Here is a 25061-nt window from a genome sequence, read left to right on the forward strand (position 1 = left end):
AATGGCCACTAGCTCAGACCCAAGTACAATTTCTGATAAACTTGAAAATCTTCACCATAAAGACTGCCATGGTAAAAATCATTAACAACTGCACATACTTAGACATCGGTCAGTAACATCAATCCAGACATTTCCACTTTGCCAATGCCAAAGACACTTGAATACTCTTCCCAATCTACCTTTGCATAATATCCACTTTCAGTTGTTAAATATACTCTAGTGAAGTTACCAAGGGCCTATACAAAAAGTAAAAAGTGTTTGAACAGTTTAAGGTCTTCTTTTCAAATTATAAACAGATGGAAACTCAAGAAATTCCTTAAATTCTAAGTTTATTTCCTATACCCTAGTTATAAAGTTGAAAGCAGATTTTCAGTATTAAAAAGTGACACATATCAAGTTTCAGATATTTATTAGTCAGTGTAAACCCCAACACAATACATCAACATGACTTCGTGCATTCGGAGGGGAAATATTTCCTGGATAAGTGGAAAATTGTGCGGATGGCTTCTGGAAGACCTTCATTCTAAGCAGCTTTATAGTGAAACATTTCATTTAGAAGTCTGGACCTTCTTTCTTCAGTTTGCTGTAATCTACATTCACTGAGTAGAACTTGGAAAAGAAAAAAGATATTTTAGATAATCTATCAAATACACAGATGGTACAGAAGTTTTAGAATTATTTTTATTCAGCTTTCTATAGTAACAACAATTACAGACATGAATTTTTATTACAGATATTTAACAATATAAAAGTCATCCAAAGAAAGACACTGAAATTCCAGTCCTTTAAGGATTTTGGTAAGGTAAAAATATTCAATCTACCTCAAAAGAACAGTGTTAGTATGTTCCCTTAATTTCTTAAGCCAGATTGCACCAAAATCTGACCATCTGACCACTTCTGGCACGAAAGTTCTTAAATAATCCTGTATTTTTGTTTCAAAACCATATTGTACTTAAATAATACATATTTGGAAGCCTGTAATTTCCAAAAATTTCCTTATATTCAACTGAAATTAATTTTAGAAATAAAATCTATGATTGCTTTAGAAAAAAACTGCCTCTCCAATAACTTTTTTTTTAAATGATTTGTATTTTAAACATCTCTAGAGTGTCTACTGAGAAAACATTAGGATATAAACATAAGCTCAAATAAGGCTATAATCTTGGGTTTACTCATTCCTGTGCTAGAGAACACTGACGAGGTTGTGTTATAATTACTTGGAGACCACATTATTTAACTCCAAAAGAACTAAAAGTGCAGAATCATCAAGTTTCTTCAGGGTTTTTAAACAGCTCATAAATTTGTATCTATTATTTCTTCAAACCCTTTTCTTTATTTTTCCAAACATACCCTAACTTCTTGATCTCTAACTGAAAAATTCTTATTTTACTTAAGTTTTTTAAAAAAGAAACACTCTCAGGTTGTAAAGCTTATCCTTGAGATATACACAAAGTTGTATAGACAGCTAAGTGCAAATAACCCAGGGCAATAATATCTTTGTTCTGACAGTATTCTTATGAAGCAACTGAATCTAAAGGAGATTTTTTTAAAAGAAACAAATTGTGTGCTATCCTTAACATTGTTGACAAAATTAGAAAGAAAACTATAAAAGAACTACAAGCTATACATAAAGAAAATAAACACTGATTGGGTTCTTCTAATGGATGCCAGACACTGGGCACAATGCTTTATTTTAACTATCACGGCCTTACTCGTTCTTACTTTACGAAAGACGCAATTGAAGATCAAGTTATAGGACTCCCCAGTGAATGAGAAGCAGGATCAAACCCCTATACTCATGCAACGTGGAAAGGTCATAATATCTTTGCCAATTTTCTCAAAACTAGCAGGCTTGTGACGTATTTGCTTCTTTTTGCTTCCATGTGTCAGCATCAAAATTCTCTGTTGAAGTAACGAGTTAATTTTCAAAACTGTTTTAGTTTTCAGCTTCCATGTCCCCATTCCTTTTCTCCATTTAATGGTGGCTACCTTGAAGGTCTCTGGAACAATAACTGGGAAGGCACAACATATTCTGATCATGGCTTGGGGCATTTAATCAAGTGAGAAGTGTTGCTGGGTCTTTAATGATTAAATCCTATTTTAGTCCTCTTGTTTGTCTACATTTGGCTAGATTTGCAAAGGAGCAACAAATAACCCCCAAAACTTAGTGGTTTACAACAACAAAGGTTTACGTTTCACGCGCATTATATGCCATCTGTAAGCTGACTGCTTCATGTTCTCTTCATTGCAATTCTGGGCTGAAAAAATAACTCTTACATGTCCATTTTGGTCTCAGGTCAGATGACAAAGAACAATGGGGGAACCACACACTGGTTCAGAGATGGGAGATATCATGTCCCCTCACTGATGATTTTCCAGTCATGAGGCTAAACCTGATGTTAATAGGCAAAAAAAAAAAAAAACCCACAAAAAAACCCAAACCCCAATTTTCTTAGGTGAGTAGTGAATGATAAAGAAAATAATCTAGTTTACTTCACTGTTTGCGTTTAGAAGCAGTAGCAGGCTTCATTCACTCTGGGCTTATTTTCTGGACTTTGTTCCCTTTTATTTCTGCTTGCAAATTGCCCAATTCTTCTACAAGTTCATCTCTTGGCAAATACAACCAGTCTACTAACATCCTATTTTCCAAAATCTTTTTCTATAACAAACTTCTTTAGACACAGTCTACCTTCCAAGTTACAGCAGGTTATACTTTATCAAATATTTTGCCATTACATAATGATTCATCTTTCCAGACTTGAAATAAGTGTCATGGCTACTCAGCCCATTCATGCCAAACAAATTAGATTTTTGTTGCAGCAACATTCCATTTCCAACTCACATGTCCTTATACTGACATGTGTTATCATGTTCCAGGGCACTGGTAATTTGCCTTCATTATCATAATCACTTGAAGAGCTTTTTGAACTACACCTACCCAGAGCCTCTAATACACAATTTGGTAGAAGGACCAAGGAAAGTGCATGTGGTGAATTATACACTTTAAATAGTTAAGTTGTATGGAATTTGAATTTTACCCTAATAAAGCTGCCCTTGGTTTTAACATTTCCAGAGTTAGTCTTTGTACGCAAAATTTTGACACATAAGGAAGCTTACTTATATTTAGAGAATAAATGGTCTCAGATTTGTGGCAACACAGATGGACCTTAAGAGCATTATACTAAGTAAGATAAGTCACCAGGGAAAGATAAATAAGGCATGATATATCATTTACGTGTGGAATCTAAAAAAGCTACACATGTAAAAGTAGTAGAATGGTGGTTACCAGGAGCCAGGGATGGGGGAATTGGGAGAGGTTGTTTAAGAGTACAAACTTGCAACTAGTAAATAAATCCTAGAGATCGAATACACAACGCAGGAATTATAGTCAACAATATTGCATTATAAACTTCAAAGCTGCTAAGAGACTAGGTCTTAATTGTTCTACACACACACACACACACACACACACACACACACAACAGTAATTATGTGACATGATAAAAGTAGTAGCTAATGCTACTATAGTAATCATATTGCAATATAAAATTTATCAAACCAACACCTTGTATACTTTAAGCTTACATAATTTTATATGCCAATATCTCAACAGAATAAATAAAGTCTCAGTCAATGAACTCATTCTGTGAAACAGTAGTTCCAGAAATTACTTTTCGGAAAGACGTTAAAAGTTTAGTTAGAAGATTCATGGTAAAATTTAAGTTTCAACCAATTTCATTTTTTCCTAATTACCCTCACCTGAAATATTTCAACCATACCAACAAGAAAAAACAGCCAACCAAACCATCCACTGGAATAGTGCTACTCAAAATGTGGTCCATGGACCAGCAGCATCATCACCTGAAACCTTGTTAGAAATGCAAATTCTTAGTGTCCACAACAGACCAACTAAGTAAGAATCTCTGGGCGTGGAGCTGAGTATGTGTTTTAACCACCTCTCCAGTTGAGGCCCATGTACATTGAAGTTTGAAAACACTGCACTAGACTATTCAAGATCTAAGAAAATGGTATGTGATAGCTCTATCACCTCTTTTACCCATAAAATCAGTAGAATGAAAACATTATCTTAACTTCACATCCAGAGTCTAAGGTCTGTGAATAAAAAAATCCTTAGAAAAAAATATCTGCTAGGGAAACATGCCATTTTAATTTCACAAAACAATCTAGCACTTCCTCAAAGTTCATTATAATGGAATTTTACATGTACATCCAATTTCAAAAGAAAAACACTACTACATGAGAAAACGTATTAAAATATACTTCCTAGCAATTCTGAAACAATTTTATAGCTTACCTTGTATTGATCGTTGGGACCCAATTTGTTCCAGGGTTCTGGGTTATTCTTCCTATCCCAACTAAAAGAAACAATTATTAACTACTATAGTAATAAAACACTATTTAAAATAGTTTTCTATTTCCTAAGGAGCTAATATTTTGAATAGATCTCATTTTCTATTAGATTGAGTATGATGTGGTTTTCAGTAGAGTTGAAACAGAGATAGACTCTATTTAGCAATCCCATGTAGTTAATTAGAAAAAAGAGTTGAACAGAGAGCCTCCTGGGCAGTGTATTTGTCCCTATCCCTCTCACAGGAAACTTTAAACTTGGTTTTTGGGATGCCTAGGTGGCTCAGTCTGTTAAGCGCTGACTTCAGCTCAGGTCATGATCTCGTGGTTTGTAGGTTCAAGCACGGCATCCAGCTTTGTGCTGACAGCTCAGAGCCTGGAACCTGCTTCTCATTCTGCCTCTCTCTCTCTCTGCTCCCTCTTCTGCTCATTCTCTCTCAAAAATAAACAAAAACATTAAAAACTGTAAAGAAAATTCATTTGGCTTTCCCTAAAGAAGTGATATATAGAAAAGTACAGAATAACAATACATCAATCTTTTTGTTGCATGTTGGTTCTTTAACTTCAAAAGGAAACATTCCTTATTGAGGAAAAGCAGACAAAAAACATTTACATGCATCAGCAACTCTGATTAAGTATTTTATAAAAATAGTTATCTCAATTCTCACAAGAATTCTCCAAATAATTAGCAGTTTACGGATGGCAAAAATGAGATTCAAAGACATTTAGACAATTTTATGACCCAGGAAAAGAAAATGACAACAGGATTTGAACTTCCTATAGAAGCCTATAAAACAGACTCTTTCTACTACTTGATTTTGCCTCCCTAAAGACTGTGGCTCCCAAACCAGCTTAATAAATCATCAAAGTTCCACTAAACGTTTTTAAGCACTTACCTGACATCTGGATTGAACAATGCCAGGCGCAAGACATATAGTGCTGCTCCAGTACCTCCCGCTCCAATAAATATGAAGAGGGGGATCAACTAGAACCAAACACAAAATAGGCGAGAATTAATGGCCAGCTTCAAATACCTAGATACTGATAAAAGAAAGGCTAGAGTTAATTCCTACACAATGATTCTCAGGTCTCAAACTGGTATTTTTCTACCTTGTTTTAAAATCTTAATAAAGGTAGACCTTAAATTGAAGTACGATTTCTTTTAACTGTGTTCAAAAGAAAGAAAGGTAATTTCCAAAAGACGTGAAGAGGGTTCTGGTTTAATGTGGAAAAAAATTAGATTCAAATTTTTAAATTTCCAGGAACATATGTCAAGTCTTCTCCACCTCTCTTAATATTTATACACGTTCTCATTCAATTTCCCAGCTTCCTTTATCTCGAGGCTTGTAAAACAACTTCTTGGCCTGCCTTGATATAGGGGTTATGAAAAACATAAGTTCTGTGAAATAAATAGACCAAATATAAACATACCTATGACAAACATCGGTTACAGGCATAAATCTCTGAAGACATATTACCACCATGCTTAATTTGTAGTTAGGTAATGGGTTTAAAATAAAGACTGAGAAACTGGGTTTTAGGACCAAAGCACGTTGATGTGCTGCGGAAAAATTAGACAAAAAAGAACAACTCTGATTCACCTCTGCGCTACCAAGCTCCCCCCAAATCTCAAGACGTCAAGCAAACTGAGAAGTCCAAGACTACAGACATTTGTATTTGCTACAAGGCCTGGTGGTGCAGTGCCGTAAAGGGTCTTTAAGAGACAGCATAACAAACAGGAATCCTGACCTGCTGATCTCTAACCCACACGACGCACCACTACCCCGGGGTAGGACCAACTTACAAGAAGGTGCAACCACCCGACTGTTCCACATTCACTGGCTTATTTTCCTCCAAGGTATCCCTCACCTTCCGCCTGCCAGCCCAAACCCCTCAATGCATGGCGTGGAAGGTCAGAACTCAAGGGCTTGGGACAACTAGGAGAATATCACAAGTGAGCCAAGGTCCAGCCCCGAAGAACGGTTAATGATTGTGAATGAGGAAGTCCCCAGGTAACTGAGGCAGTCGCAGCTGGACACAGGATGGACAAGTAAAAACACTGCAAAACGGGTCACGAACTTACGCTCGGATGCTTCTTGGCCTGACCGAAGATCTGGCGTAACATGGCTGCAGCAGAGGCCTCGACTCCGGGAGAAGAAAAGATCAAAACTGCAAGACCCGGCACTAAGCAGTCCCCACACCAAGCATGAACGGACGTCCAAAGTCACCCAGAACCTCCTACCTAAGGACCCCTGGCTCGGAGGACAGCTTGCGGCAAGAGCGCCCGGATGCAGCTGTCCTTAACAGTGCCTGCTTTGATCCAGCACCTCAAGCATCCGCACTGACCTGGAAAGACCCTTAGCGTTCCAGTCCCAAGCGCAACAGTCTCGTTCCTGTCGTATATATGCTTCTAGCTGGTAAAATTTTGCGTCGAAACTTGAACACTTTGATTGACTAAACAGGCACTTTCTCGGGAAAACACTCGTTGAGACATGGGGTGGGCGGGGTCTTCTTGGGTCCGCGCGTTGAGGCCCTTGGGGCGCGCGTGCTTGGCGCGCGCCTGCGGGTCCTGACGGGCGCTGAGGGAGCTGAGCGGCGCCTGTGGCTGCTGGGTGTCAGGCGCTGGGAGGGCAGGTCGAGTCTCTTGCTGCTAAGGTCAGCGACTGAGGTTTAAAAAGACTGCAGCTGCTTCCTGTCTTAGATTGTCGCTTACGGGCAGAAGTTTAGAGCTAGTAAATGGCTTAAAGATGGCAATAGTCCTGTCAACGTAATCTCTAGATCCCCAGGTCCTGGCCCTCGATTTAATGTTAGGTGCCATGCCACTGTACATTCTCCCTAGACTCGAAATTAATTTTTAAAATGTTTTCAGTGGTCGTGTTCCTACACATAGTTTTTCCAGTACTCTAACACAATTTTCATTTATCTGTTGTGTGTGTTCGTTTTTGGTTTTTGGGTTTTTTTACATCTGAAAGTCAGGGGTCTCTGGGGACAGTGTGAACCCTTTCCAATCTCCTGCGTAGTTTAAAGAATCAAATCACAAGTGTTTGGGAGTGGGAAGAAAGACTTAGGAAAGGGCTTCTCTGAAAAAGCAACGTCAGGCTTAAAGAGAAGCAAACACGTGAAAACGGATAATGCCGCTGTACAAAATAGCGATAAGTGTGACAGCCTGAAACTTGAAATACTCTGAGGAAGTGTAGGAGGTGTGGCGTGGTAGGAACTTGAAGAGGGAGAGCAAGGTGGGAATCAGATCTGCTGCACCAGTACATTAAGGGTTTTATGCTGAGACCATTAGAAAGTTATGCAAAAAAAAAAAAAAAAAAAAAAAAAAAGTTGCTTTAGTTTTCAATGATTGCTTTGTCTATGAAGAATGGATTAGAGGAGATAGCATGAAAGGGGAGGGACTGGTCCAGGGCCACGGTAGTAGTCCTTGTGAGATAATAGTAGCTTTGACCGGTGTGGGAAATATGATGAAGAAAGGATTCTAGAGATATTTAAGAGGTAGCACCAACAGAACTTGGTGATTGGTTGAATATGGGGAAATGGGGAGAAGCAGCTCAGGATAATTTCAGAAGTTCAGTTTTGACCAGCTGTTTGGATGTTGATGCCAGTTATTGAGAAACAATAGTGTCAATAGAGTTATTGAGAAACAATAGAGAATGATGGATAAGTATTTATGTAAAATACAAGTAGATTTCTGTAGGGCAGAAAAGTGATCTAGACTACACAAATATATTTAGGGCTCAGTTTATTCATGGGAAATGACACCGTATGACTGAATGAGATTGCTTAGGGAGCGAAGTAGCAGGTAACAAAGGGGACAAAGGACATGGAGCTGAGGAATTCCAACATGCAATGTTGGGTAGAGGAAATAAGGCCAACAAGGTGGACCAGTAAAAAGATAAATTGTGATTAAGATGATAGGTTAGGAAGCTTAGGAAGACTGCTGTTTCGTCCGTTCATTCAGTAAATCTTATAATAAGTACCTACTCAGCACCAGGCAGTTTTCTAATCTGGGAGAAAGCGCTGAATGAGAACATTGTTTTGTCCTAAAGGAGATTACATGGAAGTTGGAAAGAAAAACCATAAAAAATTAAGATAATTTTAGACAGTGATAAACCAATAAAATATAGTAATAAGAGGGGCACTTACATGGTTCAGTTGGTTGAGCATCTAACTCTCGATCCCAGCTCAGGTCTTGATCCTAGGGTCATGAATTCAAGCCCCATGTTGCATGGAGCCTACTTAAGTATATATATATATTATATAAATATTATATTTAATATTATTATATTAAATTATGTAATTTAATATAATTATTATAATTATTATAATTTTATATAATTATATAATTATATTATATTATTATATTTATATATAATATTAACATTATATAAATATTATATTTATATAATATATGTTGTATAAAATATTAAGTGTATATAATACTAAGTATGAATTCATATTAAGTATGTATATAAAAAGTATGAATTCATATTAAGTGTTAATTCAAGCCCCATGTTACATGGAGCCTACTTATATATATTTATTTATTTATTATATAAATACTAAATTATATAAGATATTAAGTATATATAATATTAAGTATGAATTCATATTAAGTATGAATTCAAACCCCATGTTGCATGGAGCCTACTTAAATATATATAATATAAATATTAAATTATATAAAAAGTATATTTATACTTATATATTATAGTATTTTACTTATATTTTAAAATATAAGATAAGGGAGAAAGACATGCAGGACTGGAGGAAAGAATGTTACTTTAGTGAGAAAAGACAAGGGAGGTCCCTCTGAAGAGGTAAAATCTGAGCTGAAACTTAAATAAGGAGGTAACCTGGTGATGATATGGGTGAAGAATGTTCCAATTGTCAAAGGCAATGGTTTTGAGATTAAAAAACAAAACAAAACCCAAGGCCAATGTGGCTGATCCATATAAAAGGAGAAAAGAAAATGAGATGAGAGAGGTTGCAAAGGACTCTCACATTGACTTTATAGACTGTGGTGAGGAATGTGGCTATATTTTTAAAAATCGGCACAAAAATCATGGAAAATATTTAAAAGTAAACACAGAAACCTAACAGCAATAAGTGTAGGTGGGCTTTCAGCAAAGAATTGGAAGGAGGAAAATTTCTTCTTGCAATATTTTATTTTTAATGATAAGTGATAATAAGTAAATAGGTATACATGAATACCACTGTTAATAAGAAAGTAAAATCTTGTGACTCACTTTTTTGTCATTAATCCAGTTTTAGAGGTAACAAAAATATAGGTAGACAAGTGATGCCTTTGGAAATTTTAACAAAGCAAGGTTGCAAAATATAAATTTCATTACATATTAACCAGAATGTCAAAGTATAAAAGTTTGAATTATGCATATTAAAGTTAGAGGAAAGAGTCTGTGGCCTATATTTTAATCAGGGATTGGAAGAATAGAAGAGACAATCAAGGAAAAGAATCCATAGTGGAGGATACATATTATAAAAATACATTTTAGCTTTAGAAGTAGTTTTGGTATGTGTGGTAGATTTTATTCTATACAAATACCTGTTGCCTCTCCCTGGAAGAGGTATCACTCACTTGCCTCAGTGTCACGCTTGATAGGATGACTTCCTTTATTAGCAAATGGAATGCATAACATGTAAGCTGTGTCATGCACAAGCAGAAGCTTTAAGAGCTGAAATCTGCCATGTTCTTTCTTTTCTCTCTGCCACAAGATCTACAGTGTTCTAGATAGAAGCTCAGGTGTTAGGGTGAAAATTACTTGGAGCAGATCACTTCTCGGCCTTTTGGCTAAGATCAAGTGAAAATTACTTGGAGCAGAGACATTGCCGACATAAAATGAACATATATTGAGAATAAGAAATAAGACTTTATGGCTGCAAGTCACTAGATTTGAGAGTAGTTTTTTTACTGCAGCCTGACTTAACCTACTCTAATAAAGAATTTGGCGCTGAAAATGAGGTGGCACTGAAATGAGGTGGCACTGAAAGTGAGTATATATATATATATATATATATATATATATATATATATATAGTATATACTATACTATATATAGTAATATAATAAAAATCCTAAAATATGTGGCATTGGATTCAGGTGACAGCAACAGGTAACAAGGTAAATGTTACCAGAGACTGGAAGTATGGAAATTTAAGTTATACAGTGCTAGAACATTTGATGAAATTGTTCTCAATTGGAAGGCAGTTAATGACCCTCATAAACTCCGATTTCAGTGAAATGGCAGCCAAAGGATATGTTAGCCACATGTGCCAGGTACTATTGGCAACAGTTTACAAGCAAGTACAATAAAGAGATGGGCTCAGAAAATAATCGGTGGGTTTGCAAGCTGCAGTGACAAGGAATGGAGCATCTAGAAATCTAGAGACTTGTAGAGGTAGAGGATATAGCTGATATTATCTCTACCTGTATAAGAGACTAATGTTTAGCCAAAAAGATCAATTAAAATCTCAAGATAATGACCCAATCAGGAGTATAGCCATCACACCCTTATTAAAACATCTCAATAAATTAAAGTGTCTCAGTATATCCTCTCAACTGAACAATTTGAAGGTCTGGACAAAGAGATAAGGGTGTAGCTCTCTCACTAAAGCCTGACAGGATCAAGGTGACTGAAATTAAGTCTAGAAGAAGAAGGAGGTATGACTAAAAAAAATTGTGACTATGGGCACTGGTGGATAGAGTTGGTTGGAATCAAATAAAAGTAGTCTAAATAATGCTAAAAGAACCATCACCGGTAGATTAAAGACTCTGACTTTGATTTAGTTTTGTGAATAATTTTAAAATACAAAAAAGTATAAATACTAGTTGTCTAAATTAAATGTAAGTTATACTGTGAATAGCTCTAAAAAAGTCTAAGCAGTATATCAATAGCACCCTCCAAAAAGTTATTTTTCTTGCCTAGTTTCTCTGAAAATTCGAGCCTAGAAAATTCTGGAAGGTATAGTGATTGTGTGTTGTTATTAATGTGTGACAGTAAAGAAATAGCTTCTTTAGAGAGGAATAATTTGGTAAGTGAGCCGTGGAATATGATTATATTAATGCAAATTGAAGGCAGAATCTTATATTTTTTTACTCTGCTTGCATTTAGGCATTTAATTATTTTTCTACCAGATAAGTTGACAACTGTGGTTGTTTTTCTGATAACACAAATACAAATTATACCTTCTCTTGGTAATGAAGATTTTGTAGCTATCCTTAATCTAAAAATAAATATGTTCTTCCACTAGTATTATGGTTACTTAGCATAAGCTGTATTTAATTATAAAATTTCTATTAGAAAAATGAAAACATTTTGGTTTATGAAAGTTTACTTCCACTGTTATGAATCTCATAGCTTCACATACTGTCATTAGTTTAAATTAAATACCTGAAGAACTTTATGTACAAAATTCAATGAATACTAAAAAGTAAAGAAACTCGAACAGTTTAAAACTGGTATGTATTTTTACTGAAACCTTATGGTTAAATAATATTTTAGGAAAACTGCATATTTAAAATTTTTGGAAAATTATACCATACACCTAGATCTTCACACTAGAAATTATTTAGAATAGCTATGTTGTATTCTTCTGTGTTTTTATTTATTATCTCTCTGAAATTTCTATCTTCTCTATGAATCCATTTATTCATTCATTTTTTTCAATGTTTATTTATCTTGAGAGAGAGAGCATGCGCATGCACAAGCAGGGGAGGTGCAGAGAGAGAGGGAGAGAAAGAATCCCAAGCAGGCTCTGCACAGTCAGCACAAAGCCCCACGCAGGTCTCAAACCCATGAACTGTGAGATCGTGACCTGAGACAAAATAAACAGTCAATGCTTAACCTACTGAGCCACCCAGGGGCCCCATGATTTATTCATTTATTAAACATGTATTAAGTGCCCAGTATGTATTGTTCCTCATGCTGAGTGGTTAGGATAAGAAGAACACTGCTGTCCTTCAGCATCTTCAAGTCTAGTGGAGCTAGGGGTATAATTATTACAAAGCTCTATGATATGTGCTATAATAGACACTGATAGATGACTTAGGTTACTGGGTATATAGTGTCCTAACCAAGATCAAGAATATACATTCATCTTTGGAAATGTTAAGTTTAGGATGCCTGTGAAATATCCAACTAGAGATACTCTGAAGGCTGGCAGAAACATCTCTCTTCAGCTCAAGAGAGCGGTTTGGTCTAAAGGTAAACTTCAAAAGGAAAGGAGATATAAGTGAGTTATTAGGAACTGATGAGCTTGTCCATGAATAATGTGTATGAAGGAAAGTGTAACAAGAAAAAAGGGTCAATGCTAAAACCCTAGAGAATGTGAACAAAATCAGGACCAGGTCAGGAGAGAGGAGTCAGGACAGAAAAGTTAGATCAAGTCAGTCAGGGTTTAGCCAGAGAAACAGAACTTCTAGGAAATACACATATATAATAAGGAATTTATTATAAGCAATAAGACATCATACAGTGTCTTACTGTAGTCTGAAATCAACAGGGGAGGCAGGAGAGGAGGAACATGAAGTGTAGAAGCAAAGATACATTAGAACCTGTGGGGATGGGTGGAACCCATGAGGACATAGGGACCCTGTTTCTAGAGCCCTTTGTCACAGGATTAGATATAAACCTAGTTCAAGAATATGGAAACTGAAGGAGGAATTTGACAAGAAAAGGAATAGTAAGGCAATGCCCTAGGGGAATCTCATGCATTCCAGACATACTCCTCCTTGCTCTCATTGAGCTGACTTATCCCAATTAACCCTTGCTAATCAAAATCAACCACCCAAGCTACTAGAGTAAGAGAGCTTTCTTCCCTTGAAATCATGACTTCTAGATCAGTAAAACCACAGTTTCAGAGTAACTTGTTGCAGGTAAATTGCAGGTAAGTCATAATTTTACTGGTAGATAACTAGGGAAAATAGTAAGAAAACCATGCTGTATTATCTTTCACCACTGTGCTTTAAGATCAATTCAGAGGGGGACTAAAGTGTTAACAACTCACTACTTTGGAATGTTGATAGCATTTTATACAGAGCCATCTGTAAACTAGGCTCAAGTAAGCCTTAGTTAATTGGTCATAGGGAATGCTACATACCATAGATTCAGGTTGAGAGGGGAGTATAGAACATGGATATGCAATTTACATATTCAGGACCTGCTCAAATCCATCTGGTGGTGGTTTCCATTTGATGATGAAATGCTACTGTGCGTATTCAATCTGATAGCTTTGTTGATCAGATAAGACCCAGTTCATGATGGGTAACTGAGGTAGCATGGTAATTGGCTTCAAGCACCAACAGATCTACTAAGTTATCCAAATTAGTTGAAGAACAATTCGTGAGGCAGCCCAGACCTGTTGCAGGACCCTGCCCAAAACTAGCAACTTTTCAAGTTCAGTAAATGGATCAGAGTAGCACACAGATGAGGTAAATGTTGACTCCAGGATCCAAAGAGGCACACATAGTAGAAATCATCTTTGTGATAAAAGGAACCAAATGCAGTAATCTGTTCTTCTCTTTGAAAGAGCTATCTCAGGGCACCTGGGTGGCTCAGTCGGTTAAGCATCCAACTTCGGCTCAGGTCATGACCTCATGTTTGTGAGTTCAAGCCCCGCATTGGGCTCTGTGCTGACAGCTCAGGGTCTGGAGCCTGCTTCAGATTCTGTATCTCCCTCTCTCTCTGCCCCTCCTCCGTTCATGCTCTATCTCTGTCTCAAAAATAAATAAACGTTAAAAAAAAATAAAATAAACATTAAAAAAAGGCTATTTTGACATGTCCCAGACCCAGACCACTGGAACCCTAGAAATTTTACTAAGGTGGCAGAAACCTGATTTTTGGTCAGATTCACTTCCCAACATATCTGGCATATAATTATCTTACCTATGTCCTAACTAGTTACTTCTTTCTTACTCAGCCCAATCAGCATGATACCATCCATGTAATTGCCCAACATAAATTTCTGTGGAATAAAGAGATGATCAAGTACCTGTAATAGGGCTGCAGAGTTGATGTATCCATAAGGTAAGACAGTCAAGGTGTGTTACTCATCTACAGAAAGCAAACTACTTTTGTTGGTCTTTAATAACATCTATAAATATAAAAGCATTCACCAGTCCAAAATTAAGGTGCCAACAGATTTGGTCCGTAGTGAGAATGCTTTTCCCGGCTTGCAGATGGAGGCCATCCTCACTTGGCAGAGAGAGTGAGCAAGCTCTGGCCTCTCTTTTTCTTTTTTTTTTTTTTTTTTTTTTAATTTTTTTTTTCAACGTTTTTTATTTTATTTTTGGGACAGAGAGAGACAGAGCATGAACGGGGGAGGGGCAGAGAGAGAGGGAGACACAGAATCGGAAACAGGCTCCAGGCTCCGAGCCATCAGCCCAGAGCCTGACGCGGGGCTCGAACTCACGGACCGCGAGATCGTGACCTGGCTGAAGTCGGACGCTTAACCGACTGCGCCACCCAGGCGCCCCTGGCCTCTCTTTTTCTTATAAGGACACTAATCCTGTCATTGGGGCTCCACCCTCATGATCTCATCTAAACCTAATTACCTCTCAAAGCCCCCATCTCCAAATACTATCACATCGGAGGGTAGGGCTTCAACATATAAACTGGGGGGGAGCATACAAACATTCAGTCCATAATAGCTAGCAAACCTTCAAGGTGTAGATAATTTCTATGCTATTAAATTTGAACCATAACTTTGGAAAAGGAACCTTCCAAATTCACATTTCAAATCAAGCATTAACCTCATAATAAAACTTAATAAGAATAGTCCATCCATGTTTTCTTTAATCCCAGCCAGTCTAATTACAACAGTTTTATCCAAGAACTATAAGATCTCTCAAAATGTGGGGCTCTAGTGATATATTATGAGTTAAAATTACTTAATTTAGAAACTGTTCATAGACTTTCACTTCCAAGATTGGCAGACTAGGTTATTCAGACAATCCAGACTATCTTTTTTCTTTTCAAAGACATTAGTGTGGAGCATTGAATAAAGTCCACTGAAAATTCATGAACACCTGAAACCTCAGAATATGAACTTGTTTGGACTTAGGGTCATTGCAGATGTAATTAGTTAAGGTCAGACTTGATTAGGATAGGCCCTAAATCCAATGACTAATTTTTTTTTTTTAAGAAAAGAAGGGAAGACACAGACACACAAAGAAGTCCATGTGAAGACAGAGACAGAGATTGGAGTTATGCTACCGCAAGCCCAGGAACACCAGGAGCCACTAGGAACTGGGAGAGGCAGGGAAAGGATCTCTCCTAGAGTTTTTGGAGGAAGTGTGCCCCTGTCAACCTCGTGATTTCAGATTTCTGACCCCCAGAACAGTGAGAAAATAAATTCCTACTGTTTTAAGCCACTAATTTTAATTATTTTTATGGTAAACTTTGAAAACTAAGACAGATTTTGGTACCAGAAGTGAGTTGCCTCTGTAACAAATACCTAAAAAAAGAAGAAATGCCTTTGGAATTGGGTATGGGTAGAGGCTAAAAGAATTTTGAAGTGCATGATAGAAAAATCCTAGATTGCCTTGAAGACACAGTTGACAGAAATATGGACATCAAAGGCAATTCTGATGAGGGTTCAAATGGAAGTGAGGAGCATGGTAGAGAAGGCTTCTGTCATCTTAGAGAATACAAACAGAATATTGGTAGAAATATGTATATTAAAGGTGTTTCTGGTAACAGAGAAATGAGGAACATGTTATTGGACATTGGAGGAAAGATGGTCCTTGTTGGATATAAAGTAGAACTTGTCAATGATGAATTTGGATATTTAGCTGAGGAGATTTCCAAGTAAAGTGTTGAAGGTACAGCCTTGTTTGTCCTAGATACTTATAGTAAAACACAAGAGGAAAAGAATAAAAAAGAACTGTTAAGCAAAATGGAGATAGTGCAAGACATATACTCCATAGAGAGCATCCAAGATCCATGAAATCGAAGTCCTAGAGATGACTAGGAGATTAGGGAGAAAAAATTGGAGGTATAATAACAAAGACTGTTTCAAATCTTATATAAGATATCAAACTAAAGAGTCAAGACTCTCTTTAAGTACCATATAGAAGAAAAGAAAACCAGACCTAAATACATTGCTGATGAGAGTATAAATTGGTGCTACATTTTGAAAATCTGCTTGCCTTTTTGTACTAAAGTTGAATATTTGAATACTATGTGATACAGTAATTTCACTCTGAGATAACCCAACAGTGATGTGTGCTTATGTGCACCAAGAGACATAAAAAAGAATGCATATAGAATAATTATTTAGAATAACCTTGAACTGGAAAGAGCAAAAATATTTTTCAAGGGCAAATGAATAAGTAAATGTAGTACATTCAAGCATGTGCTTCCACACTGCAAATGAACTACAAATAGACACAACATAAATGATTCTCACACACACAAAAAATATTAGTCAAAGAAACCAGAAATAAAACAAAACATACTGTGTGAGTCCATTTATGTAAAATATAAAAACAGTATTAGACTCAGGATAATGACTAACTTTATAGGAAGTAGGCAGTATGAATTGAGGGGGCTCAAGAGAGACTTCTTTGGTCTTGGCATGGTGTTTAGAAAGGCGTTGCTTCTTGATGATCCTTTGATCTTTATTTATTTTTCACTTTTCTCTGTTATATTTTCCATTAATTTTTTAAAATGAATTGTATAGATTTAGAAACAACATGTTAGGGAATTTTCTTATGATTTGTTACTTAAAGATCTGATGGATTAAAAAAGAACAGAAGGTATTTATGCATTTTTGTTTGAAAGCTTCTCCACCTTTTGAGTTGATGACATGAAACCTGTCTCTAACTAACCTTATTTGTCTCTCTAACATCCAGTATTGTACATTTTATGATGTTGCTTCACTGATGCTGTCTTTGCCCATCTGCTCTGCTTTCTTGGGACTTGCCCCTTGTGAAACACAGCTCCTAAGACTGCCATTCATATGCACTGAAAAATAATTAAATACATTAGCTTGTCTAACAGATATGTCTAATAAATAGTTATTATAGCAAATATTGAAGTACTCACCTCTCAATTTTATCTTCATACAAAACAAATACTGATAACATTTCATAGTATCATGTTAGTTTTTTTTTTTTTTTTAATAATTTATTGTCAAGTTAGCTAACATGGAATATAGTCTTGGCTTCAGGAGTAGAACCCAGTGATTCATCACTTACATATAATACCCAGTGCTCATACCTCCTCAATGCCCATCACTCATTTTCCCCATGGCCCCAAACCCCCACCCCCATCATCCCTCAGTTTGTTCACTGTATTTAAAAGTCTTTTATGGTTTGCCTCCCTCTCTGTTTGTAACTTATTTTTCCTTCCCTTCCTCTATGGTCTTCTGTTAAGTTTCTCAAATCCCATATATGAGTGAAAACATATGATATCTGTCTTTCTCTGACTTATTTCACTTAGCATAATATCCTCTTGTTCTATCCATGTTGTTGCAAATGGCAAGATTTGAATTCTTTGTCATTGTCAAGTAGTATTCCAAGGCATATATATACTACATATTCTTTATCCGTTCATCAGTTGATGGACATCAGGGCTCTTTCCATAATTTGGCTATTGTTGATAGTGCTGCTATAAACATTGGGGTGCGTGTACCCCTTTGAAACAGCACTCCTGTATCCTTTGGATAAATACCTAGTAGTGCACTTGCTGGGTCATAGGGTAGTTCTATTTTTAATTTTTTGAGGAACTTCCATACTGTTTTCCAGAGTGGCAATTCGCATTCCAACCAACAGTACAAGAGGGTTCCCAATTCTTCTGCATCCTCACCAATATCTTTTGTTTCCTGAGTTGTTAATTTTTTGCCATTCTGACAGGTGTGAGGTGGTATCTCATTGTGGTTTTGACTTGTATTTCCCTGGTGATGAGTGATGTTCAGCATCTTTTCTTTTTCTTTTCTTAAACATTTTTATTTATTTTTGAGAGACAGAGAATGAGCAGAGGAGAGGCAGAGAGAGAGGAAGACACAGAATCTGAAGCAGGCTCCAGGCTCTGAGCTGTCAGCACAGAGCCCGACGCAGGGCTCGAACCCATCAACTGTGAGATCATGACCTGAGCTGAAGTCAGACGCTCGACCAACTGAGCCACCCACGCGCCCCTTTCAGCATCTTTTCATGTGTCTGTTTGCCATCTGGATGTCTTTTTTGGAAAACTGTCTATTCATGTCTTCTGCCCATTTCTTCACTGGATTATTTGGTTTTTGGGTGTTGAGTTTGGTAAATTCTTTATAGATTGTTGATATTAACCTTTTATATGATATGTCATTTGCAAATATCTTCTCCCATTCTGTTGGTTCCCTTTTAGTTTTGTTGATTGTTTCCTTTGCTGTGCAGAAGCTTTTTATCTTGATGGGGTCTCAATAGTTCATTTTTGCTTTTGTTTCCCTTGCCTTCAGAGATATGTCAGGTAAGAAGTTGCTGAGGCCAAAGTCAAAGAGGTTGCTTTTTTTCTCCTCTAGAGTTTTGATGGCTTCCTATCTCACACTTAGGTCTTTCATCCATTTTGAGTTTATTTTATGTGTGATGTAAGAAAGTGGTCTGGGTTCATTCTTCTGAATATTGCTGTCCAGTTTTCCCAATCCCATTTGCTGAAGAGATGTCTTTATTCCATTGGATACTCTTTGCTGCTTTGTTGAAGATTAGTTGGCCATATATTTGTGGGTCCATTTCTGGGTTCTCTATTCTATTGCATTGATCTGAGTGTCTGTTTTTATGTCAATACCGTAGTGTCTTGATGACTACAGCTTTGTAGTACAGGCTAAGGTCCGGAATTGTGATGCCTCCAGCTTTGGTTTTCTTTTTCAACATTACTTTGGCTATTCGGGGTCTTTTGTGGCTCCATACATATTTTAGGATTGTTTGTTCTAGCTCTGTGAGGAATGCTGGTGCTATTTTGATTGGGATTGCATTGAATGCATAGATTTCTTTGTGTAGTATCAATATTTTAACAATATTTGTTCTTCCGATCTATGAGCATGGAATTTTTTCCATGTCTTTGTGGAAAATGCAACCAGTTTCTGTACATTGATTTTATATCCTGCGACTTTGCTGAATTCATGTTATCAGTTCTAGCAGTCTTTGGTGGAGTCGTTCAGGTTTTTCGTGTGGAATATCATGTCAGCAAAAAGTGAAAATTTGACTTCTTTGCAAATTTGGATGCCTTTTATTTCATTTTGTTGTCTGATTTCTGGGGCCTAGGACTTCCAACACTGTTAAACAACAGTGGTGAGAGTGGACATCCCTGTCGTGTTCCTGATCTCAGGGGGAAAGCTCTCAGTTTTTTTCCCATTGAGGATGACATTAGGGATGGGTCTTTCATATATGGCTTTTATGATGTTAAGGTGTGTTCCTTCTATCCCAACTTTCTTGAGAGTTTTTATCAAGAAAGGATGCTGTATTTTGTCAGCAGTGACAGAATCATATGGTTCCTATCCTTTCTTCTATTATGTGATATATCACGATTGATTTGCGAATATTGAGCCAGCTCTGCAGCCCAGGAATGAATCCCACTTGATCATGGTGAATAATTCTTTTAATATACTGTTGCATTTGATTTGCTAGTATCTTGTTGAGAATTTTTGCAGCCATGTTCATCAGGGATATTGGCCTGTAATTCTCCTTTTTAGTGGGGTCTTTGGTTTGGGAATCAAGGTAATGCTGGCTTCATAGAATGAGTCTGGAAACTTTCCTTCTGTTTCTATTTTTTGGAATAGCTTGAGAAGAATAGGTATTAACTCTGTTTTAAATGTCTGGTAGAATTCCCCTGGGAAGCCATCTGGCCTAGGACTCTTATTTTTTGGGAGATTTTTGATAACTGATTCAAGTTCTTCGCTGGTTATCTGTTCAAATTTTCTATTTTTTCCCTTTTGAGGTTTAGTAGTGTGTGGGTGTCTAGGAATATGTCCATTTCTTCCAGATTGTTCAGTTTGTTGGCATAAAACTTTTCATAGTATTCTCTAATAATTGTTTTATTTTGGTGGTGTTGGTTATGATCTCTGATCTTTCATTCATTATTTTATCTATCTGGGTCCTCTCTCTCTCTCTCTCTCTCTTTTTTTTTTTTTTTGAGAAGCCTGGCTAGGGGGTTATCAATTTTGTTTATTCTTTTTCAAAAAAATTAGCTCTTAGATTCATTGATCTGTTCTACTGGGTTTTTGTTTTGTTTTGTTTTTGTTTTTGTTTTGGATTCTATATTGTTTAAATAAACAATCTTTATGCTCTAATCTTTATTATTTTTGTTCTTCTGCTGGCTTTGGGCTTTTTTTTTTTTTTTTTTTTTTTTTGCTACTGCTTTTCTAGTTCCTTTAAATATGAGGTTAGGTTCTGTATTTGACACCTTTCTTGCTTCTTGAGATAGGCCCGGATAGCAATGTATTTTCCTCTTATGTCTGCCTTTGCAGCATCCTATGGGGTTTGGATTGTCGTGTTTTCATTTTCATTTGTTTCCTTATATTTTTTAATTTCTTCTTTAATTTCCTGGCTCACCCATTCATTCTTTAACAGATGTTGTTTAACCTTTATGTATTTGGGCTTTCCAAATTTTTTCTTGTAGTTGATTTCAAGTTTCATAGCATTGTGATCTGAAAATATGCATGGTATGATCTCAATCCTTTTATATTTGTGTGTTTTTTAAATTTACATCCAAGTTAGTTGGCATATAGTGCAATAATGATTTCAGGTCTGGAATCCAGTGATTCATCCCCTACATATAACTCCCACTACTCGTCCCAACGAGTGTCTTCCTTAATGACCCTTGCCCATTTAGCCCATCCCACAATCCTTTTATGTTTGTTGAGGGCTGTTTTGTGACCCAGTATTTGATCTATTTTGGAGAATGTTCCATGTGCACTCAAGAAGAATGTGTATTCTGCTGCTTTTGGATGAAAAGTTCTGAATATATCTGCTAAGTCCATCTGGTCCAATGTGTCATTCAGAGCCATTGTTTCCTTATTGATTTTCTGCCTAGATTATCTATCCATTGTTTAAATGAAGTATTAAATCCCCTATAATCACTGTACTATTATCTATACATTTATTTATGTTTGTTATTAATTGACTTATATTTTGGGGTATTTCCACTGGGGGCATAGACATTTACAATCATTACCTCTTCTTGATGGATAGACCCCTTAATTATGATATAATGCCCTTCTTCATCTCTTGTTACAGTTTTGTTCTGGAATCTAGTTTGTCTGATATAAGTATGGCTACTCTGGCTTTCTTTTGACATCCAGTAGCATGATAGATGGTTCTCCATCCCCTCACTTTCAATCTGCAGGTGTCCTCAGGTATAAAATGAGTCTCTCATAGGCAGAATATAGATGGATCTTTTTTTTTTTTTTTCAGTCCATTCTGATACCCTATATCTTTTGATTGGGGCATTTAATCCGTTTACATTCAGAGTGATTATTGAAACATATGGATTTAGTGTCTTGTGTTATCTGTAGGTTTCATGCTTGTGGTGATGTCTCTGGTCCTTTGTAGTCTTTGCTGCTTTCCACTCACGGAGTCCCTCTTAGGATCTTCTGTAGGGATGGTTTGGTGGTCATGAACTCCTTTAGTTTTTGTTTGTCTGGGATAGCCTTTATCTCTCCTTCTATTCTGAATGACAGCCTTGCTGGATAAAGGATTCTTGGCTGCATATTTTTCCTATTCAGCACATTGAATATTTCCTGCCACTCTCTTCTGGCCTGCCAAATTTCAGTGGACAGGTCTGCTACTACCCTTATGTATCTAACCTTGTAGTTTATGGCCTGTTTGTCCCTAGTTGCTTTTAGAATTCTCTTTATCTTTGTATTTTGCCAGTTCCCCTATGATATGTCATGGTGTCAACTTGTTTTTATTGATTTTGAAGGGAGTTCTCTATGCCTCCTGGACTTGGATATCTGTTTCCTTCCCCAGGTTAGGGAAGTTCTCAGCTATAATTTGTTCAGATAAACTTTCTGCTGCTTTCTCTCCCTCTTCTTCTTCTTCTGGAACTCCTTTGATATGGATATTATTTTGTTTCATTGAATCACTTTGGTCTCTAATTCTCTCCTCATTGTCTAGTAATTTCTTTTCCCTCTTTTTTTTCGGCTTCATCATTTCCCATAATTTTATCTTCTATATCACCTATTGTCTCCTCTGCTTCTTCTATCCTTGCTGTCACTGCATCTAGTTTATTTTGCACCTCACTTACAACATTTCTGAATTCGTGACTGTTTCTTAGGTCCTTGTTCTCTGCAGCAATAGGTTCTCTGCTGTCTTCTATGCTTTTTTCAAGCACAGATTTTGTCTTATGATTATTATTCTAAATTCTTGTTCAGACATATTGCTTATATCTTTTTTGAGCAATTCTCTGGCTGTCATTTCTTCCTGGAATTTTTTTTGAGGAGAATTCTTCCATTTCATCATTTTGGCTAGGTTTCTGTCCTTTATGTGTTTTAATAGCTTGTTATGTGTCCTGCACCTGTGAGTACTACTATATTAAAAAGAGATCATACACTGTCCAGGGCTTGGCACTTCAGGAAGTACTTTTGGAGTGTGTTGCATGCACTCTGTTGTTGCGTCTTTAGCTGTTCTATCCCACTGCTCATAGTGGTGTGTTGCAGACTTTGAGTTTGGAGTTCTCTCTTGTCCAACAAGAGAGCAGATGCAGAATTGAATACGAGAGAGGCTAATGTCCAGGAGGAGACAAGAGCCCTGAGTAAGGGTCCTTGCTCTGTATTTATTAGGATCAGAAGGCTTTCAAACACGATGGATGTGCAGAACGAGACAATAAAACGGTGATCATGAACTCATGTTTGTGAGAGAAAGGGGTTTTCTAAGATATGTGGTGTTAGGGGTTTGGGTCAATACAAAACAAAATTCTGGTGCTGAGCAGATGGCTGTTTACAGCAGGCACCAGGTGCTGTGTCTGTTTATCTTAACTTAGATAAGATGGATAGAGCATGCTGCCTCAGGGTCAACAAGGCACTTTTTTTTTTTTTTTTTTTTTTAATTAGCTCCAGGCAATTTCACCCTGCTTTGGAGGTCTTTCTCACTATTTACCTTTCAGCTCTGCTGGGGGCACTTCTGCTCTGTGTTCTGTTTACCTATTCTCAGACGCTTTTGTCCTGTGGAAGCAGTTTCGTGCTCTTTGCTTTGTTCTATGCTGGGGGCACTTTAGCCCTGTGGCTGCTTTCTGCTCTAGCCCTGTTAACCCATTGGTGCAAGCTTGGGAATTCCTAAACTTATTCCCCACAGTGGTGGATTTTTTGGACCTTCTACCAGGTGTGCTTTGATTTGCTCCTTGAAGAAACCATACAAAACCACAGGGCAGTTGTCTGTTGGTGCCTGGAACTAGAGGCTATGCTGGTCTGAGAGGCTGTTTGGTTCAGTCAGTGTCAGTCTCACTCCATAGATAAGCAGTTACCAGGCATGGAGGGGCATGGTTTGGTATAAGTGTGTCCCACCTCCACTGAGGGCTGCTGTCCTGTTCCCTGAAACCCCACCATGTTTGTGACAGGGAGAAAAATGGTGACACCTCAATCTCTCCTCCCCAGACCTGGTGTCTCAAACCATGCTGTTCAGGTAGCACTCACAGTGTAGTGCCAGCAGGCAGCTTGCCCTGTTCCAGTCTCCCGTGCCTCTTCGGCACTGGGCTAGGATTCAAAACCTGATGTCTTAAAGGATTCTGCTCCATGACCTGGTTCTGGGGTATTGCCACTCTGCCCAGATGACAAAGGGCCTCTGGCTGGTGCTTAGAGAGTCTTTTGTCCTTGGAGTATACCCTCTTCCCACAGTACTCAAGGGAGGGGACTGTTTTCTCCCAGGGTGCCCCTGAGATCACCACGGCATACCTGTGCTGGGTCCCCTTCCCCACCACGGGCACCTGCACATGGCCCACTCCAGTCCACAGAAAATTGCACACCCCTGAAAACTCCGATCTTTATCTCCTAAGGCTGTTTGCAAAGTAGAAACTGGCTCTCTCCATATTTTTTGTTCCCTAGTCCATGGTCTGAAGAGTTTTTTCTCTTGTCCAAATAAAATACTACAGTTCCACAGCTTCTCTTTCTCTTCCTCTTGTCTCTCCACAGACGGGGTCCCCTCCCATCCGTGCCCAGAACCACCAGTTTTATCTCTCCCAATTCACAAACAGGCACCTCTGTCCCGCCAAGCTGTCTGTTTCCACCTGTGGAGATTTTTCTGCCACTCCGCAGCCTGCATTCCCGGGCGTTCTAAGTGTTCTGACCTCAATACAGCTGTGTTTGAGGGAGGAGGGGAAATTGTGGTTCCCTTACTTCTCTGCCATCTTAACTCCTGGTGTCATGTGAGTTTTAAAAAAAAGCTATGTTACTATGTGAATGAACCATGAAAACACTGCTTGATAAAATAATCCAGACACATGAGATAACACATTTTTTATTCCATTTATATGAAATACCTAGAATAGGCAAATCCATAGAGACATAAAGTAAATTGGTGATTGTGAAGACTAGGAATAGGGGAGATGAGGAGTAACTACTATTGGGTATGAGGTTTCTTTGTGGAGTAATGTAAATGTTCTAGAATTATATAGTGGTGGATGGTTGTACAACTTTTGAATATGCTAAAAATTGTTGAATTTTACACCAGAAAGGATGAGTTTTATGGGGTGTGAATTATATCTCAA

General features: G+C 37.4%; 1 protein-coding gene and 1 long non-coding RNA gene across 4 annotated transcripts; one reads left to right on the forward strand and one right to left on the reverse strand.

The window, feature by feature from the left end:
* Positions 1-312: 312 nt before the first annotated feature.
* COXFA4 (cytochrome c oxidase associated subunit FA4) lies at positions 313-6630 on the reverse strand. 2 transcript variants are annotated; one of them, XM_060632558.3, is made up of 4 exons: positions 6452-6628; positions 5265-5353; positions 4316-4376; positions 313-609 (listed from the first exon to the last, which is right to left on the reverse strand). In XM_060632558.3, exons 1-4 carry the CDS (start codon positions 6491-6493, stop codon positions 553-555), a joined length of 249 nt encoding a protein of 82 aa, XP_060488541.1. In that variant the 5' UTR covers positions 6494-6628; the 3' UTR covers positions 313-552. The 2 variants fall into 2 exon arrangements, with proteins under 2 accessions (XP_060488541.1, XP_078298028.1); XM_078441902.2 differs by lacking the exon at positions 313-609 and adding an exon at positions 633-1902 and having other exon boundaries at positions 6452-6630.
* Positions 6631-6747: 117 nt separating this feature from the next.
* LOC144612748 (uncharacterized) lies at positions 6748-25019 on the forward strand. Of its 2 annotated transcripts, none has more exons than XR_013553587.2 (3): positions 6748-7023; positions 14311-14417; positions 24487-25019. It is a non-coding gene; the product is annotated as an uncharacterized LOC144612748 (long non-coding RNA). The 2 variants fall into 2 exon arrangements; XR_013553586.2 differs by lacking the exon at positions 24487-25019 and adding an exon at positions 15535-15759.
* The last annotated feature ends 42 nt before the right edge of the window (positions 25020-25061 follow it).

Source organism: Panthera onca, chromosome A2, assembly GCF_046562875.1.
Source record: "Panthera onca isolate mPanOnc1 chromosome A2, mPanOnc1 haplotype 2, whole genome shotgun sequence".
Classification (NCBI taxonomy): Eukaryota; Metazoa; Chordata; class Mammalia; order Carnivora; family Felidae; genus Panthera; species Panthera onca.